General features: G+C 45.6%; 1 protein-coding gene across 3 annotated transcripts in view; it reads right to left on the bottom strand.

The window, feature by feature from the left end:
- Nucleotides 1-18907, bottom strand: part of LDLRAD3 (low density lipoprotein receptor class A domain containing 3) — a 225533-nt gene extending 206626 nt beyond the window's left edge. For 2 of the 3 annotated variants that reach the window (XM_014602180.3, XM_014602181.3), the window contains exon 1: nucleotides 18796-18905. In XM_014602180.3, the coding sequence (XP_014457666.1) occupies nucleotides 18796-18829 (34 nt within the window). In that variant the 5' untranslated portion in view covers nucleotides 18830-18905. Of the gene's footprint in view, nucleotides 1-18795 lie in introns of all 3 variants that reach the window. The other variant, XM_019477198.2, reaches the window with a different exon arrangement.
- Nucleotides 18908-19735: the final 828 nt, after the last annotated feature.

The following is a 19735-nucleotide window of genomic DNA, read 5'->3' as shown; positions in this document are numbered from 1 at the left end:
ATTGTTTTCAGTTTTTTTATTTCATTTCAAATAAAAATGCTTTAAATAATTACATGAAAATGCTTTTCATAACCTTACAGGATTTATGCAGACCAAGGTAAACTGATACCAAGGTGAGGGAGACCAGCCTAGAGCTGAGAAATGCTGTCTCCCCTCCCCCACACCAGTCAATCGCCCCCTCCTTCTGCTAACAAGCCACCTCATTGTGCCTCAGTTCCCCTGGCCCTGCAAACCCCTGTTTCTCAGCTCTGTCCTGATATATGCTCTGTGCCATGCAGCGAGCATCCAGGTCCTCAGTTCTGCCCTGACATGTGCTATGTGCAATGCAGCACGCATGCTGATTCTCAGCCTTGTGGCCTGGCTAATGCTCCTCTTCCCCAGTCCCCCAGGCCAGGACAGTTCTCCCATCCCAGGCAGCATGACCCCTGCTGCCCCTAACTCTACTCTCCCCCTACCCATCCCAATTCACTGAGACACATGCAAATTTTAGATTCCCCCCCACCACAGACTCCTTTTTCTTTACTCCCCCCACCCCCAACCTCCCTTCAAAAAGTTTGGCAAAATTTCTCCCCTCCCACCTTCTGCTCTGGCTGGGCACCTGCTAGCTGTGGAGGGCTGTTTTCTCTTCTTCCCAGCTACATGCCACCCTCTCCTACCATAAGGGGAAGAAGAGAGTCCTGATCCCTGCACACCAGCCCTTGGGAAGGGCTGAAGTAACATGAAGCCTTCACCAGCAACTGCTCTGAAAATGCCACAATTTTATGACATTGCAACATTCTACATATTTCTGACATACAGGTAACCTATGCCAAAGCCCTAAGATTCCCAAACCTGTTTAATCTTTAGCTTCTACTTACACTGCCAGTTATTTTTTAAGAAATGAATGCTCCACTGAATCTATTACCTCCCCAGCAGTTTATATGGGCCACTTAACAGCCAGCAGTCTTTTGTTGCACTGACCCAGGTTTCATTTTAACTCCTGCTGTAGGTGTTGATTTCGTTCATATTCTGTCCTAGTACATAAAGTATGTTAGAACTAGCCAAAAAAATAAAATGAAATTAAATTCTGATGGAACACATGACAAAGACTTCACAAATGTTGCTTCCATTTTATGAGCAACTTACTGTATACTTCTGGTTTTGTTTTGTTTTTTGCATGCTCTTTTTCCAGAGTAAAATAAGCAATATAATGTTAGCAGTTCTTTTCTTGGAAAAACTACCTCCATTGAATGCTTTGGTTTAAGGTTTGGCTTCTCTCACTCAGGCTCCCTAACAAACAGATTTACTACAACATTTCAATGAAACAGGATACCAGACACCTGATAGGTAAACACAGCCCATTTCAACAAAAGTGAATACACAAACATACAAAGCCATGCCAACATAATTCTTTTTATGACTGGCCAAGCTACTTTGAACGCAATGCCTTAAAGGAGCTAGGACGCCTGTACACGTGACAAAATTGCCCTTTTTAGCTGGTAAATTGCTAAAAAAAGGGCAATTAAATGGCGTTACACTTTACACGTGCGGCGGCATATTGAGAATTAAATAACTTTGTTATGTAGCAAACTAAAACACATCCCGATGTATTTTAGTTTGCCACATAAATTGCAAAGATACATCCATCTCCAGGGCCACCTGCAGCTCAGAGGCCACTGTCTAGCTATGGGCAGGCTCCACCGGGATGGGGGGAGGAATGGTGAGAGGCTTGGCAGGCTTTCTGCAAACCATGCACTGTCCCCACTGCCTTCCTGTCACTGGGGACCACCTGGGAACGGGCTAGTTTGCCCTTGGGGCAGTACGGGAGGATGGCAGGAGGGCAGCTGGGTGTGCTGGTAGCCAAAAAAGGTAGAGAGGACGGTGCATGGGGTGCTGGAAGCCCAGGCAGGCTTGTGGAAGCACGGGCTTGACAGGTTTCCAGCGCCCCACGCACCATTCCTGCCACCTTCTCTGGCCACCAGCACATCCAGCCATCCTGCACTGCCCCAGGGTCAAGACAAGGACAGCACACGGGGTGCTGGAAGCCCTGGCAAGGGAAAAAAAAAAAAAAAAGCAGCATGGGACCTGCCTTTCTCACCCCCACCCCCCATCTGCCTTCGCAGCCTGTCTGCCTCTCCTGTGGCTGAGGTGTGAGCTGCCGGTGGCATCTGAGCTGCAGGGGACCTGGTCCTTCTTTCCATGGTGGCAATGCCCACTGGGGCCACCCAGGCAGGATACTAGCGGGCAAGGTGCTGCCCCAGCTCAGAGTCAGCACATGGCTTGTTAGCACACTGCCTGGGCAGCCCTGAAGGGTGCTGCCCCTTTGGAGGGAACGACTGGGGCCCCCCCAGTCCACGAGCAGCTCACCCCCCAGCATCGGGCAGGCTCCACTAAGAAATAAAAAGCAGCAAGGGGCCCGATCCTTTTTCTTTTTTCTCCAGTGGAGTGTACACAGAGCCAGAGGGGAAAGCTGCTGGCGGTGTGTGAGCTGCAGGGGGCCCTGGTACCTCCCTCCATTGCAGTGATGTCCCCTGGGGCTGCCTGGGCAGGGTGCTAGCTCTGAGCAACTCAGGGCCCACTGGCAGTTTGTCTCCCAGCTGCAGGCAGGCTCCGCCGAGGTGGGAGGAAAGAGATCAGGCCCCTCACAATAAGTGACAGAGCCCCTAAACTGAAATGGTGGGTTTTTAACCATTTCAGTTCAGGGAGAACTAAACCCCACCTCGCATGTACAAGTGGCCCTAGATTTCTAAAGGGAAGGTCTTCATTTTCTGGAATAAGGCCCCTTGAAGATCTCTAGCTAGGCACGCAAGAAAAAGCAAATGCAAAGAGAGAGAGGAACAAAAAAAGAAATCCTCCAAATGTCGCTTCCAAATTTCAGTGAAACAGCAGGCTCCATCCATGTTCATGTTTTGCGCCCACACACATACCTCCCCCGTTTAATTGTTAAAATGCTTTGCAAACACTAACATCACCACGTGAGATAACTGCATTTATATTATGCTCATTTTATGGCTGAGCAAACTGAAGCTGAAATGCACTGAAGTTACACAAAGTCAGCAACAAGCATGGCCTGGCTCTTAACGTTCAGACCATAATTTAAAAAAACCCCACTTAATTTTCTTTTAGACAATGAAAATAAAAATTTGGCACCTTCTAAAGTATCTGAAGCCTCAAATAAAACAAGCAAACTTGCACTGATGGGGAGGAAGGCAAAAAACAAACAAACAAAAAATAAAAAGTGTTGAAGATGCCAAAATAAATCCAGTCATTAATGAATATTTCAGCTGCACATTTCTTGAGAGGTTAAACATCTTACCTGAGTACTAAGGAAGTTACACTAATCGCTTTTTAAAAGGGAAAGTATGCTGACACAAGGTGCATGCTGCTTCACTGTAATATTAATTAAAATGGAGAAAAAAAAGAAGCTAAACTAAACTTTGTTTTATAAAACAGACTGAATGCCATTTCCCATGCAAATACATCAAGGAGCTACAGCAATAATAAGCCATACTGGCAAGCAGTCTCCACTAAAACTCAGTTAGGACGTGAATGCCTTGTCAGAGTAATAAAACCTGCTTCTAAGATTTTTAGATTCTGACTCAGGTAATGAAGTAATAAGATCCATCAAAGTGGGCATTTATCTACAGACAACATGTAGAAATTAGAAAGTAAGAGGCCAGAGCCTAACTTCAGGACTTTTAACCAACTAAAAGACCAGAGCCATGGTTTAAGTGATTCATCAGGAAGCAGATAAAACCTACCTGGCAGGTTTTCAACTTTTCAACCATTACAACTTTTCAGAAGAACCACTTTGATCAGACTTGTACATCAAGGAGGATGTCATCTCTCAAGTCTTTGACTTGGATGAAGTGAAAAGATCAGAGCTGCTTTAAGACCTCCCAGATATAATCATTCTAATGTATACAATAAAAAGTTATTGGCCACCAATGCATCTAAGGAGTCTCTGTCAAATAACAGCCAAATTGGACGGATATTTTCCATGCATGACAGCAGTCATGGAAGGCAACATTTTTAGATGGCCACTGCTTTTAGGTATCTCATTTAGACTTATGGGAGATCAGCCCTTAAGTTTGGGCATTCAAAATCAGTAGATAGTTTAAAACTTTGGCTAAATCTACATTGTTATATTATATACCTGCAGATTATAAAGTGGCAATTATACTTTAACAGATTTGTCTGTAATCTAGGATAGCAACAAAGCAAAAAATGGTCAGTAAGTGTCCATCAAGGACAAGAATTAATTAAAGCTAGAAAATGTGCATTTAAATAGTTTAATTTGGGGGGGATTTGGCTTGAAAGCAGAGGCTCAGACTGAAAAGGTATAAAATGAATGCAAGGGAGTACCTTGCATTCATTTTATACACAGCTTTCAAGGAATAAACCTGGCTATAGGATGGTACTTTAATACTGCAATTCAGAAACCCTGCTGCCACTCAGCAGTGACAATTAGCCCACTTACAGCACTGTGCACATACAGCCACACTGCTTCCAGGGCAGGAGGTAGCCCATGTGAAGCAGCACAGCATGTTTATGCCCAGTGCCTCCTGGTATGGGGACTCTGTAGTATGCATTCTGTTTAGTGTAGGTTCTTATAATGCCTTTGTAATCACAGTATCTGAACTCCTTCAAGTGGTATGTTGAGTGATGTGACTAACATCTGCTTCACATGATTTGTTCTTTCCATCAACCTCTCCCCAGGCAGAGAACTGTATGCAGAGTGGATGTATTTTTTTAATAGGATTCAGAAGATTTTTTTTTAACTGTCTCTTAGCAGAGGGCAATAAAAACACGTCCCGCAGCTGCTTTTGTGGCCGATTTTTCAACTGTGTCCAATTAGTTTAATGACTTATTCTTTTAAAATTGATTAAATAATGAGTGCCAGTGCTTCTGGACTCCAGAATTCCCATCAAGAACAATATCCATTTTGTCAGCTCCGTGTGGGTCTTGATCTCAGGATCTACATTGTCTCTCCACTCACTGGATGTTCAGATGACTAAATTGAAAGATTCTGTTCTACATAATGCCAAGATCTTGATAAAACAAATGTGTTTTGCCACTGGATGAATCACTATAGTTTCTTTTACTTATTGGTCCAGATCAGCGTAGTGATGAATTCCAAATAACCCAGGATCCTGCGGCTGAACAGACATCCCAGAATAGGCCTTAACACTGACACTCACTTTACCTTCCAATCAGATGGATTAATACTTGTAACACTGCGTAATTCTACCCAACCCCCGATATTGCATAATTCTGGTCCTGGTTACCTGAGGAATCTGTGCTTTTGATAAGAGACTTGTTAGTTTTTTGGCTTGTTATAATATCACAGGAGTACTTTGCCTGTGAAGTTTATTTCCATTTCCACAATGCATTTCCTGTATAAGTTTATAAGTGCCAAGTCTAGAAATGTACCTATTTATGAAGAACTGATGTGCTTTATGGTACCTAGCAAAAGTTAATTGATTCTGTATATTTAAAAACAATATTTAGGATTGTTCTAATATGTTGATTATCAGGATGTCAAATACAGTGAACACACAAAGAATTCATTCACATAAAACACGCCCTACATTGGGTGGTATGTAACTATTAAGATTATCTCATAAACAGCCACTGAGGAATTGAGTCACTTGTTCAAGACTGACTGAGTAGGAAAGCTGGGAAGAGACTCCAGGAATCCTGGCTCCCAGACCTCTGCTCTAAGTAATGCCACCCCTCCCCGCTGATGGCAGAGAAGCAATCAGGGTCCACAGAGAGCATCATGGCTTGTGCTACACAGTGAGGTTAAAAATCAAAGCACAGTCCAGTAAATAACAGCAGACAAGGAGTAGTGAGGGGAAAAAAAAGATTATCTTGTTGATTTCTTCCTCAGATTTCATGATTTGGCAAGGAAGGAGGGGGTGAGGGGTAAGACACCTATCTTGAATTTTGCTGGCTGAGAGTACTTAGGTCCTACCCAAAGAAGATATAGGAGATACTGACAATATGGAGGGAGGAACATGGTTCCTATCATGGCATGAAACTAAAAAAATGGAAGACAGTGAACTGGGGCAGAGGGGAAAATGGGGAATTCCCAAAATACAGTAAGATGGAAGCATGGCCAATAAAGAGCCATTGGAGGAGGTGGGGAGGAGGAAGGAATGCCAGGAGCTGTACAGTGAGCCTGACCTAAAGAAATGATGAAGTATGCCACAGTCTTTTTAAGTCAGACACAAAAGCAGACTACACAGAATGAAGGTTAGCAAGAGCAGGCTGGCCCACAACTGAGCACAGAGGGATCTGGCTGAGATGCAAGCCGTTTGACACAAAGAGGGGGGAGGGGGAAAGGACAGCATGAGAGAGAGATACTGAGATGCAAGTGGGAGGAGGTGAGACAAAAGGATCATCCAAGGAGGAGTGAGTGGAGACAAAGTCACTGAAGTGTGGTAAGGAGAAGGAAAAGAGTGTGAGAGTAGAGATGAAGGCAGGGGAAGGTGAGGAGTCTGAACCTGACACACTAAGAAAAGGGGAGGTGGTAATAAATCTAGGCAAGAGGGAGACAGTGGTTATTTTTGCTGCAGACCTTTGGATGGCTGGAAGGAAGGACAGGCCACTAGTGACCTCTAGATAGTCTTTGTATTGATTGTATTCTTTCCACTCCCATTTCCAAACTAATGGTGAATCTGTTTCTGTGGGGGTGGGGAGGGTAGAAGCATGACTACTTCATTAGAAACTGTGACCACCAGCATTGAAAACATGAACCTCTTAGTCCTATACCCAAGAGGTTAGTTAGTCCTATACTTAACTAACCATAATATAAATGCGTTATCTCACAGGGTGATGTTAGTGTTTGCAAAGCATTTTAACAATTAAACGGGGGAGGTATGTGTGCAGGAGCAAAACATGAACATGGATGGAGCCTGCTGTTTCACTGAAATTTGGAAGCGACATTTGGAGGATTTCTTTCTTTGTTCCTCTCTTTCTCTCTTTGCATTTGCTTTTTTCTTGTGTGCCTAGCTTCATAGATCTTCGAGGGGCTTTATTCCAGAAAATGAAGACCTTCCCTTTAGAAATCTAGGGCCACTTGTACATGCGAGGTGGGGTTTAGTTCTCCCTGAACTGAAATGGTTAAAAATCCACCATTTCAGTTTAGGGGCTCTGTCACTTATTGTGAGGGGCCCGATCTCTTTCCTCCTGCCTCAGCGGAGCCTGCTGGGAGATGAACTGCCAGCGGGCCCTAAGTTGCTCAAAGCCAGGACCCGGCCCACCGGCACCCTGCCCAGGCACCCCCAGGCGTCATCACTGCAATGAGATGTTAGTTAGTGAGCAGTTTGTTGGCAATATCCTTGTCCAATGTGAAACAGTCACTAGATTTGCATACTCAATACACAGGGTACATTTTGATTATAAATGAATAGCACTTTGCACAAATAATGGAGGTGCAGGTTGGTTTTGCACCAAACCAGCAGTAAGGTAAGCAAGAAAAAATAATGTTATTAACAAAATGTGTGCATTTGTCAGGTTCTTTAGTGGCTGTCCATATCTTGTCAAATTTAGTCTGACTGCTTTCTTTCTTCCCTACTGTAAAGACTTTGCAGAAGGAACTGTTTCTCTTATGCATTCAGGCAGTGCGTGATCTTAATTATGTCACTGTAACAATACCACTTCCAGGATAAAAAAGGAGAAGGACCCAAGACAAACTTACCGTGGTTAAGGCAAAAAAATTGGAGAATTCTACAAAAGAATTCACAAAAAACTGATCATAAACTCTGTCCAGAGTCTGTAAGTGGGGAAAAAAAAGAAATTATTCTTAGCAGCCCATGTTCACATACTTTCATCTTAAATTGCATCTACTGTGAGCACACCCCAATCATTGCAGTAACCTTACCACCTGCAATAGACTGTACTAAAACTCTCTTAAAAACACTGTATTAGAATTGAACTTTTCCCCTTCTGGACTGAGCCATTTTAAAATTCACTGGACAGAGGCCATCAAGTTTGACCTCTCCCAAATGGTTCAGTTTTAGTCTCATTTAAAACCATCCTGTTTTAAAACCATTTCCACTTCAAACCAAACAAAACAATCAGCTGGGTTTCCAGAAACACTGTCCCTGAAAACACACTAGTTGTATTTCAAGACAGACATTTTCTTGCAGAACAGTTTTCCAATTAAGCAGATAATAAAGATAGTTTCACAATACTAAAGGCTCAGAATACAGTCAAAAAAGCAGGTCTCAGCTTGAGGAGGGAAAAAATTACACAAACTGAAAAGGATTTTTTTTTCAAATCTCACTGAAAGATAATATGGCATATCATGAGAGTATTAAGATTAAACCCTTCACAACTATTAATCCATTAAGCCTCTTAGCCTGTCTGCCTGGTGGGTGAAGGTTTTGCACCCATTTTAAAGTTGTGTGACAGATGCACCTAAAGGTTGCCTGCGGCCTACGGAAGGACACTCTAGACACCTGTCCAGATCTACTACTGAATCACCAACTCCCAGCTTCAAAGGACCCTACACAATCCACTATAAATTCCTTCTTACAGTGACCTGCCATGAACAATTTCACAAGTCAACCCCTGTCCTGTCCACACAGCACTGCCCTGTAGCAGCTGCTAAAACAACCTCACTTCATGCATTTTAATTGCCCTTAGAGTAATCACTAGTTTATGCTCTTGGGAATGACATTAAGCAGTTTTCTTTTGCTTTTCATTTCTTTGCTCACAAGCCATTCTCTGTGTACATCTGGTCATCTACTCCTTTGCAGGCTTCTCCTTGCTCCCCTAAGCTCTTCTCTTCTACAGGTAGGGAGGCAGTACCCAAAAGTAGCATCTCCTTACTTTCCTTCTGCTTTTATAGACAGGCCGCCAGAAAAGTTAGCTAAGTTAGCCCGTGGTGTCCAGCCATGGGCCTCCAGGCTCTCCTTCACAATGAAGAGCCTGATCGTTTGTACAGCAGCTGGAAACCAGGAGAAACAGTGCCATGTAACTGAGCCAAGCAGCATTTTACTGATCACCTTTGGACTGCTTCAGTACACCACATTTCTTTTCATGTAAATAAAGACTGCACAAAGTCACTCTGGCTAAAAGGTTTTTCCTGTGATGATAGCAGGGCCTTGTCAACAACAGAACGTTGCATCCAGAAGCTGGCTTCTGAATCTAATGCAATTAAACCAGTGCAAGAAGCTGCACACACACTCTTCTTTTAACATAAGAAATGATGATTTTGTGTCAAACCTGTTCCTAATTGACTTCCATGAAACCAAAATAATTCCCTTTTATACTAAGAAAGTGTGTCCACACATCTTTTACCACTATGTTCATGTAAGTCCACATCTTACGTCATACTGCTGCAACTTGCCTGATACAACTTCCAGCAGTCAGCAAGCTTACCTGCATACCACTGATGACTGATGCCAGCCTATAAAATAATCCTTGGGCTATTTAAATTCAAAGGCAGGGGGCAACGTATGGTACAAGGCTTCACTGCAGATATATCATTTAAAATGCGACTCATCATTAAAATCAGTATTGCTTGAAAAACTTGATTGGATCTTGGCATAATCTGTCAAGGCAGATTTGCAGAAGAAAAGAGAGGAAAATTTCGCTTCTGTCATTGTCGCAGGGCACCCGGATGCCTGCTCCTAGAGAGGAGAAACTGCCAGGGAGAGAGCCCTGGCAGAGCCAACTGAGCACAGCTGTGGGTTGCCGGAGCAACTAAGCGGAGCCAGCTGCCTGTAGGGGGCAGGGCCTGGCCCTTATGAAGCCCAGGGCTGAAGCCAGGCTAGCAGTTCTCTGCCAGCAGCCTGGGAGGCAGGAGCTCTGGGAGTGAGGATGTGGAAAGGAGCCTAGCAGCAAGTACCATGGTCATATGGAGCAATGTTGTTATGGCCATAGGGCTTTGGGTTTGAGTTACAGCCAGACGGCTTGAGCTTGCATTTGTGTTACAGCCTAGGGGCTTGTGGTTTTGTTTTGACGTTGTGATATTACACCTGGAGGCTTGGGTGAGGCTGTAGGGGTTGGAGGAGACCTCAATCATAGGGACCCCAGAGAGTGTGGGGTGCCCTAGCGCCAAGAGGGCGCAGTGTCCTCATAAAGGGCGCCACGGGAGCGTGGGGGCCCCAGAGCCCAAGGAGGGCACAGTATCCTCTCATAGGGACCCCAGAGAGTGTGGGGTGCCCTAGCGCCAGTGAGGTCGTGGGCTAGCACCAGGAGAGCGCATTAATTTCATAGCGCCAGTGGAGGCGCAGCTTGCACGCCAGTGTGGGAGCGACTGGCGGCGAGGAGCATGGCCAGTGGGTCGCGGGCGCAACCAGTAGGTTGCAGACAGGGGGGGGGACATAGACCCCGGATTGCACGCAGGGTACATAGACCCCAGCCCCAGAGCGAGGGGCGATTTCATTGAGAAGCCCAGGGTGGGCACGGTGAGCCCCAAAGAGGGGGAGCGCCACATCGTATTACTGAGCAGCCCTAGAGCAGGGCGATAGCGAGGAGCCCGAGAGGGGCCATAGTGAGGAGCCCGAGACGGGCATAGCGAGCCCGGCCTCAGGCTAGTGCGGCAACACCCCTCAGACCAAGGCAGGGTGCTGCGGTTGCCCCCGAGAAGACAGGGAGTAGCAGCGCGGTGAGCCGGGGTCAGAGAGGGTACCCGTGCGGTTGGCCGGAAGGGCCGGGGCCCGCTAGGGAGTCCCTGAGCGGGACCGCACCATCAGGGGATGCCCAATGAGAGGCTGGGTACTAGAGAAAGCCCAGAGTGGGCTAGATCATAGAGGAGGCCCAGGAAGAGGGCGTACAGACATACCAATGTCTATTACATCTGCGAGGCTTGGGGCGTGGTATCAGGGGAGGTTGGAGCCACGCATAGCCCATAAGGCTAAGGTGTCCGGGGAACACCCACCATATCGGGAGACCCCCAGGGGGTCCGGAAGAACCGCGGGGACAGAGGTCCCGAGTAGCCGTGCCCAGGGAGTCATAGGCAGCCTCCCAATCATATTCCAGCAAGACGTGGTGGGCGAGAATTAGAGGGTGCCTTGGGCCGGCCTGACACGGAGCGAGGGACCTCGAGGAGATCATGGCCCTCTGAGAGGACTCCGCCGTGACAGTCATTTTTAAAGGGTGGGGTTTTTTTAACCTAAAAGCCAAGGGCTATTCACCCCTTTTACCTTGAACTAACACCTGCTGACAACAAAACTGCTTTCAAGTCAAACCTCTGAGAATGCCACTTTAAATACTTGTAACAAGCTGCTTGCTTACCAAAGTAGGGCATTATTAGCTTCAATCTGCAGCAGAAAAGACAATTAAATAATGACAACCCAGAGCCCCCCACCAGCTCACAAAGCTGAACAATCATTAGGTCTGTCATTGCAAGGGCACTGACATTAAGGCCATGGCTACGATTACTCCAAATCTCAGTTCTGCTATATTGTTCCTAAGCATGCCACATCAATTCATTGCCACAAAAGCAGAGACATTGTGACCACAAAATATGCTGTTTTGGTAGGTTTTTCCAATAAGAATCCAACTTTAGAATAAGAATAATGAGTCTAACTTTGCATCGGGTGTTCCTGGACAACTGTCTTAAGTTGCCAGAATTGCTTGCTAGCTCAGCTGTACTATTTTGAATGCATAGGGACAAAGAAGATGCCATACCAGAGCACCTCAACCAGTGGTAAATCCAGGATGTTTCAGAAGACAACAGGAACGCAACTAGCAACTGTGCCGTCTAGCTGCAAGAGGTGACATTCCACTCCTGTTTTTGCAGATGATCAATTTATGCTGTGAAGCAAGACACTGGAATACATTTTTCCCCATAGATACAGGTACATAATTCAGTATTCTCATAAAAATGACCTTTTACTTTTGTTTTGTTTTTTAATTCAGCCACTGAATTTGACTGAATCATCTCCCAATTCACCAAACACCATGGACTGACTAGTCCTTGCATCAAGATACAACTTTCGCACAAATTTATCTGCCAGTAATTTCCTCTTGCCCTCCCTTGTATTCAGAACAGAAGATAAAATTACAAATAACATTACTTATAATTACTCTTGGTTTCATAAGCAATAGTGACATCACATCCCACTTCCTCATCCTGTCATGGTTCCTTGTTGCAACCCAGCTTCGCAAGCAGGCCTGCATGTGGCGCACACACCCTGAGCTACAGCAACAAGGGAACTGGAACTTCTGGGTTTGGCCAGCGAGCAGAAACTGACATGACTGGTTGCTGGTTAGTTGCAATACTACCATTTAAAACCCTTGCAGCAATCAATCATCAATTTTACTCTGCTACTGCTTGGAACATCTAATCGGCAGATGTGGTGCTGAACACTGAAACTACCTGACTGCCAGCAGCAAAAGCAGCAGAGAGATACATCCCTGGTAGCAGTCAGGAGACTCTTGATAATAAGGGGAGGATAGGACAGGAGAGTGATGGCAAGAAGGGAGCTCCTTTCCTCTTCCAGTAGCCCAATGAGTAGGGAAATAATAATAATAATATAGACAAGCAGAACAGAGGGAATGCCTTCAAACTTGAGATGCTTAGCACTGTTACAAAAGGCCTTGCCCCACACAATGTCCAGGTATACAAAAACTCTTCATTCTCTTAAAAGAACTTGTGACTGAGGCATTGATACCTACAGTCAGATGGGTGGCAAACTGGGTAGATGGTTGCGCCCAGAGAGTGGTGGTGGATGGGTCGTTTTCGACCTGGAGGGATGTGGGCAGTGGAGTCCCCCAGGACTCGGTCCTGGGGCCTGTACTGTTCAACATCTTTATCAGCAGTCTGGATGTGGGTGTGGAATGCATGCTGTCCATATTCACTGACGACACAAAGCTGTGGGGCAAGGTGGGCACGCTGGAGGGGAGGGACAGAATCCAGCTAGATCTAGACAGGTTGCAGAGGTGGGTGAATGAGAATAGGATGGAGTTCAATGCAGACAAGTGCAAGGTGCTGCATCTAGGGAAAAGGAACCAGCAACACACTTATAGGCTGGGGAACACCCTTCTTGTCAACACGGTGGCAGAAAGGGATTTAAGAGTCATTGTTAACTCCAGGATGAACATGAGCCGCCAATGAGAGGAAGCAGTCAGTAAGACTAACTGCACCTTGCTGTGCATCTACAGAGGCATCACAAGCAGGTCCAGGGAGGTGATCCTTCCCCTCTATGTGGCATTGGTCAGGCCACAGTTGGAGTACTGCGTCCAGTTCTGGGCACTGCACTTCAAGAGGGATGTAGCATTGTGGTCCAGAGAAGGGCCACTCGCATAGTCAAGGGGCAGGCTGTATGAGGAGAGGCTAAAGGGCCTGAACCTGTTCAGCTTCCACAAGAGAAGGCTGAGACGGGATCTGGTGGTCATTTACAAACTCACCAGGGTTGACCAGCAAGAATTGGGGGAGACTTTGTACCCCCAGACACCACTGGGGGTTACTAGGAATAATGGCCACAAATCGATAGAAGATTCAGGCTGGACATCAGGAGACACTGCTTTACAGTTAGGGCTTTCAGACTCTGGAATGTGCTCCCAAGTGAGCTGGTGCTCTCTCCTACCTTGGAGGTCTTCAAGAAGAGGCTGGACAGATATTTGGCTGGGGTGATATGACCCCAGCACCCATTCTTGCAAGGGGCAAAGTATCAGACCTGATGATCTAGGTCCCTTCCAACTCTAAGCACTATGATACTATGATACAACCCGAGTAGAAACTCAAAGCCCCATTTCAATAGCTGACAAGGCATTTCACCCAAGTGTTGCCTCTTGCCTCCTCCATACTACCAGATTTACTTCTCTAACAAAAAGCTTTGAAGCTTATTGCACAGCACCTTCATTCCCAGTAGCTTGCTGAGCAGGCAGTTTCTTGACTTGTACAAAGGCACTGTCAGAATTATTGTCAATTTTAGGAATGCTGTTTTGGTTCATAAGCCCATGATGGACAGGCCCAATAAGAGAGAGACGCATTGGTTAAGAGAGTCAGGCCCAGGTTTTTTGTAGGGCTGGACCAAGGAATACCAATATCAAGTCTGTTGTAAAATCTCTTGAGAGTAGATAATGCACTATTTAGAGAGGAGTGTGTATGATTTTGGCCTTGCCAGTTAGAGGAGAGGAGTGGAATAACTATTCCAAAAATACTCCTACTCACTTTCAAGTATTCATCTGTAAAGCTTTTCATTACCACTTGCTATTACTCTTCATACGTAGCTTTTACTGTAAGCGCTCACAACAAGCCAATGATTCTGTATCCTCGGAAGGAAAAAGGAAGAAAACCACTCTATCCTACATGGCAGCATAATAGTATTTTCAAGGGCCTGTTTTCCATACAATAGATGGGATTTCTCCACCACAAAATTCTCATTAAAAATCATACCTCTCTGCAATGCTTTGAAAGTCAGGTACTTGAAGAGCAACCTAAGCAAACATTGTACATTTGTGTAAATACACACAGAGGTTTTAAGTTAATCCGTATTGTTAAATTTAATACGCTCTACTCGCCAACCAAATCTCCGCCTGTTTTTTTGCACAGTTCCTGAATTCACAAATGCCTGTGATGATGGAAATTTGTGCATGCATGTTTTGAGTTTATTCCCTGGCAGTTATCCACTGATTCCAACAGCATTAGCTCTGATGAACAAGGGAAAAAAGAAAAACTGCTCCACAAACGGCCAGTTGACCACATTTTTAGGAAACATGTATATCATGTGTAGGGCCTGTTAATCAGGGAAGACTTAAATTGCATCTTGGCATTCTGGAGGCCACACACAGGAATCCAAGTTGTGTATGGCATTCTGACTCTCCAGCCATCTTAGGTTTTTCATATTTCTAAGACTACATCACATCCCCAGTATGGACAAGATTTAAAGAGCTTATTGTTATGCAAACCCAATAATCCTTTACCCTTGTTTTTCCTCAGGTTATACCTTTAAAATTATTAAAGCATGCATGTTAAGCTTAGATTTATGCAATCTTTGCTCTCAACTGAAGAGAAAACAGATTTAAAAACACAGTCTTTAATTTAAGCTAGTTGTTTTAGGCCTCGCTGGAAGAGTTTAAAGATACAAAGCCAAAAAAAAAAAAAAAAGGAACAAAATTTAAGCAGAGCTTGTTCTTCATTTGTCTCTTCTCTACAAGTGAAAGTTTTACCACCTATATAACACACATGGGCACCCCATCATTAGGAAATTTTACAGTTTAAGAGTGTTTTCCAATTTAGTTTGTAATGCACAGAAAGGGGCTTAAACTGAACTGAAAGAAAGCCACTATTAAAGTTATTAAGAAGCACCGTTGTGGGCCCATGTACATTATACTTGAATAACTAATAAACTTTCCCACATATACAAGTCCCAAGAGTTAGGTTGGCATAAATATATTGATTTAATTCACACCATACTTCTTAACAAGAAAAAAAAATCTTCAGGATCAGAAATAACATTTGGCCTTTGTACAGGGCCGTACGATTAGCAAGGCAAATTTTGACTAAAACAAGGCAAGTCTTCAAACATTCTTGCATACTGTCTGGGACAAATGCTAACTCAGAGATTTGTACATTTTTTGGGTTTTCTATGATTAGGCTTGATCCCCAGAAGTTCCAAGCTTTTCCTCCTACACCCTAAAAGAGACCAGTTATGGAACAAAAACTACTTTCAGCGGTTATAAAAACTAAAACTCAAGAGACTAGTGGGGACCAGGAAGAGACAAACTAGTTCTCCCTGTGTGAATCATCACAACTGCAGACGCCAATACATACGAAGTAAGAAACGCATACCAAAACATGGGGAAAAAATCCCCAAAAATTCAATATTTCCCTCTTCAAAAGGAAATGTGAACATTACAAGGATTCCCAAAAAGTGTTTGTAAAAAGCTTTTTGAATGTTAAGTACCCTCTTGTCCTGAGGAAAACCTGAGGCTCTGGTTAAATAACTGTAGGGAAGATATTGCATAACTATGACAGACTTATTCTACCTATAAAAAGAAAACTAAAATACTAGTTTTCATAAGAATCCCAGCTGCTATTTGCCCCTATGGTCAGGGGAGGAAAAAAAAGAAGGGGGAAGGAAGAATTCAATATAAATAGAAATGTGTAAAGAAAAATTAGACTGATATTAGTATGTGTATTCATTCCACCCAGGAAGAGCGCACACCAACTGCTGAAGCTTCCTTAGCCTGACAAAGGGTTTTTGAACCCGAAAGCTTGCTTAATTCTCCAACTATTTGAGTTGGTCTAATAAAAGATATCAAATTCACCCAAGGAACCTTGTCTGCCTATGTGTATTTTATGACATTCTTACATCTTGACAGATTGGCTATATTTCAGAAACAACTACATTTAGCACAAGATGGATATGTTACTAGGAGTACGTTAGACAAATTTTGGCAACACTATCAGAGTATGATGGCACATAATAATAGAATGAAGTGAACATAGTTTAGGTGCACACACCCAAGCTTTGCCTGAAGGTTTCCAAAAGATGAACTACTGACGCAACAGCAAAAAGCCCATGCAAGAGCCACAGATATTACATGCCTCAGGATTTAACACAAGAAAATCTTCACTGTGCCTTCCCTTATTTTTAAGGCTTTGTTTTGTTTTGTTTTGTTTTGGGGGGGGTCGAAGGGGGGGAGACGGAAGAGCTCTGTTCCTCTGCAGTAAGTCAGAGGAACAAAACGGCCAACAAGGGTAGCTTCCCATTTAATCCAAGTATAAATTATGCAAGCAGCTTTATTAGGAAGTTGTGAAACTTAAATAAATTTCACTCTTGGAGAAATTGAGCTTGATTTTCCAGTTTTTACTCGTTTTGTACAGCCATTTCAGACAGTACATTGCTATGGAGCGATTCAATAACAAATGCAGCAACACCAAGCTAGGCCAGTCACACTTTCACAGACACAGTCTGAAAAAGTGCAAGCTAAAATCAGACTGTAGAAGTAATTCGTACCTGCGGCAAGGCTGCACGAAGTATGATCAAGCACTGACAGGCATATGCCTGGCATCTGACAGGGGTGTACTTGGCAGCCGTGTTGATCTGAGACAAAAAGACATACAAAAAACTAGAACTCTTGGTTCCAAAATGATACGTTTTATTAGACCAACTGCAGTTGGTCTAATAAAACGTATCATTTCGGAACCAAGAGTTCTAGTTTTTTTGTATGGCATCTGACAAGCATTTTACCTGTATGATTTAACTGAAAATAATTTTTTCATAAAACTAGAAAATGTTCAAACACAGTGAGACACTTGAAATACTGATCCACCCTCTGGGTGTATTTTACTCAATTTCTTAACACTGCATTTTCAACTATCATCCATTCAGGTTGGCTAGTTGGAATCAGTGCTCTCCTTGCAAGCATTAACCCAGTAATTTCACCCTTAACAAATACACTGGCTTATCATTTCACTAAACAGGTGTGTGGGAGATTCCTACTACAAGCTTTCAGGAAAAGAAAAGACGACTTGCCAAGACTCAGTAATGCTATCTTCACCCTACCCAGAGGGACAGCATCATATCTGCCTTGCAGATTGAGACTGAAGTTCACCTCCCAGCATGCAATTTTGTAAAACTGTTTTAAGGTGATAATTTACAAAGCGGCTAAGCATTAAGAAACGAGTCAGGGAGATGGACACAACCCCCTGACATGTATGTTCAAGGACCCTGCTACATTTGCAAATTAAAGCTAGATGGCAACCAGCAATAAAGCTAAACCTGGAAAATGTGTACTAACTTTATAGCCAGTTGGCACTTCTTATGGAGTGATAGTTACTTTGCACATGTAGCTGGTCTCAAGGCATGTGTGCAATTAATCAGTTAATTGCATGATACCTGTAAGGTGTGGAGGGGGCCTCAATTTCCTCAATACTTTTGGGCATCTCTTATTTCTGCCTGAGCTCCATAATTGTCAAAGGAGGAAACTCCTCTCCCCAACTACATATGCTGTCTGCATAGGCACCTTAGTGCACTTGAATCACTTGGAGATTCCTGCAACTGCTGCCTTGTGACCAGGTGCTTGTACCACATACTCCTTCCTCTCTCTCTGTCTCTCTCTCTGAGTTATGGCCTTATTACTGGCAACATTGCTAAACCTGAAAAGGCAGCTGCACCCTAAGAAACAACTTTGGCTCCACCTTCTAATGGGGGGCACACAGCCGACTAGCAGGTCCATCTTGCCAGGTCTCACTGGACTTTAAAAGAGTGCTTCTCAACCTTTTGTGTACCAGGACCCATTTGTAAACATCGATGGCCCGTCCTGACCCAGTACCCCTCACTCCTGCCCCCCCCCGCCCCCGCCCCCCAGTGCATGAGGAAGATGGTGGGGGTGTGGTGCAGGGGGCGTGCCAAGCAGGCTGCAACTCCGCCAGCCTGCAAGGGGAAAGCCCCAGTTTCCCCACGTGTTTTCCTTTTAAGGGAGAATCCATTTCTAAAGTTTGCTGATCCATTTTCCAAATTTGCTCGCGACCCTTCTGTGTGACCCACTTTCGGGTGGCGACCCACAGGCTAAGGTACCCCGCTTCAAGCCCCGTGTGAGGGGTCGCTCCTGCCCTTTGGCCTTGTTGAACCAGGACTAGGGCTGCCAAGAAGGGCGCTCTGCCCCGGCACCGTGGTGCCCGCCCGCCCCGCCACCTCCGGCACTCCTCAGCGGGGCGGGCTGCCCTGACCCCCGCAAACGGGCTCGGCACAACTGTGCCGCCGCCGCGATGCGAGGCAGCCCCTGCCACAGCCCCAGGAGCTCAGGGACACCACGGCCCCTTCCAGCCGCAGCAGGCACCTCCCCGCCTGGCGGGCCCCGGCCCCGGGAGACAGCGCCGAGCCCGCGGCCCCGCGCACTCACCCGCCGAGCCCAGCACCAGCCAGAGCAGCCACATGGCCGCGCCGACAACTTCGCAGCGGCTCCGCTCGCTCCCGGCCCAGACGGCGGCTGCGGGGCGGGGCCGCACCGGGCAAGGCAGGGCAGGCAGGAGGCGCGGCCGGGGGCGGCTCCTCCCCGGCCCTCCGCGCGGGCGGGAAGTTTCCGTGCGCGCTGCTGCCCCCGGCCCTGCAACGAGCGCGGTGCCGCCCTGGGCCGCTCCCGGCCGGGCTCGGCAAGTCTTCATCTCACCTCTCCGGCCCCTGCAAACAAAGCGGCCACGTGTGTGCTTGGAGGGAAGTTGTCCGGGTTGCAGCGGAGGAGCGGGGAGTCCGCTGCGTCTGCCACAGACAGAAAGGAAGAAGAGAAAGGAAGAAAACGAGAGAGAAAAATACAGAGAAGCAACATCTAAAAATATCGATTTATTTTTAGCTAATCTTGCTTGTTTTGGCCTGCCTCCTGTTTGGTGAAGGGTTAGGCTTTCCCTCCTGGATTGGGCACTGGAGTCGTGTCTAGCCGTTGCTGTGCACATCAGCTCGGTACCTGGTCTGTTCAGCTGCCCAGCACGCCGCCCTTCCCAGTTTGTTGCCAGCTGCTTCCAGTGTAACCAGCTCCTCTACGCCCAGCACCACTTAGGTGCATAGGAACTCCCTGCTCCAGGGTCGGCTCTGAAATTTAAGTACCCTGCTAACTGCATATACCTATTTTTCAACTAATTACACTCCATATAAATGTACCAGAAACAGTGGAGGAGAAATTAGTCAAAGGGCTGCTGTTAAAAGTCTCGAGAATGACAGGTATCCAGGTTGTCGCCATATTGGCCTAGAACAGGGACGGGCAATTATTTTGGGCAGAGGGCCGCTTATTGAGTTTTGGCAAGCCATCAAGGGTGGCATGACAGGCAGCCAAGGGCAGATAAATATTA

Source organism: Alligator mississippiensis, chromosome 2 (assembly GCF_030867095.1).
Source record: "Alligator mississippiensis isolate rAllMis1 chromosome 2, rAllMis1, whole genome shotgun sequence".
Taxonomy (NCBI): Eukaryota; Metazoa; Chordata; order Crocodylia; family Alligatoridae; genus Alligator; species Alligator mississippiensis.
This window is presented reverse-complemented; position numbering and strand designations above follow the sequence as displayed.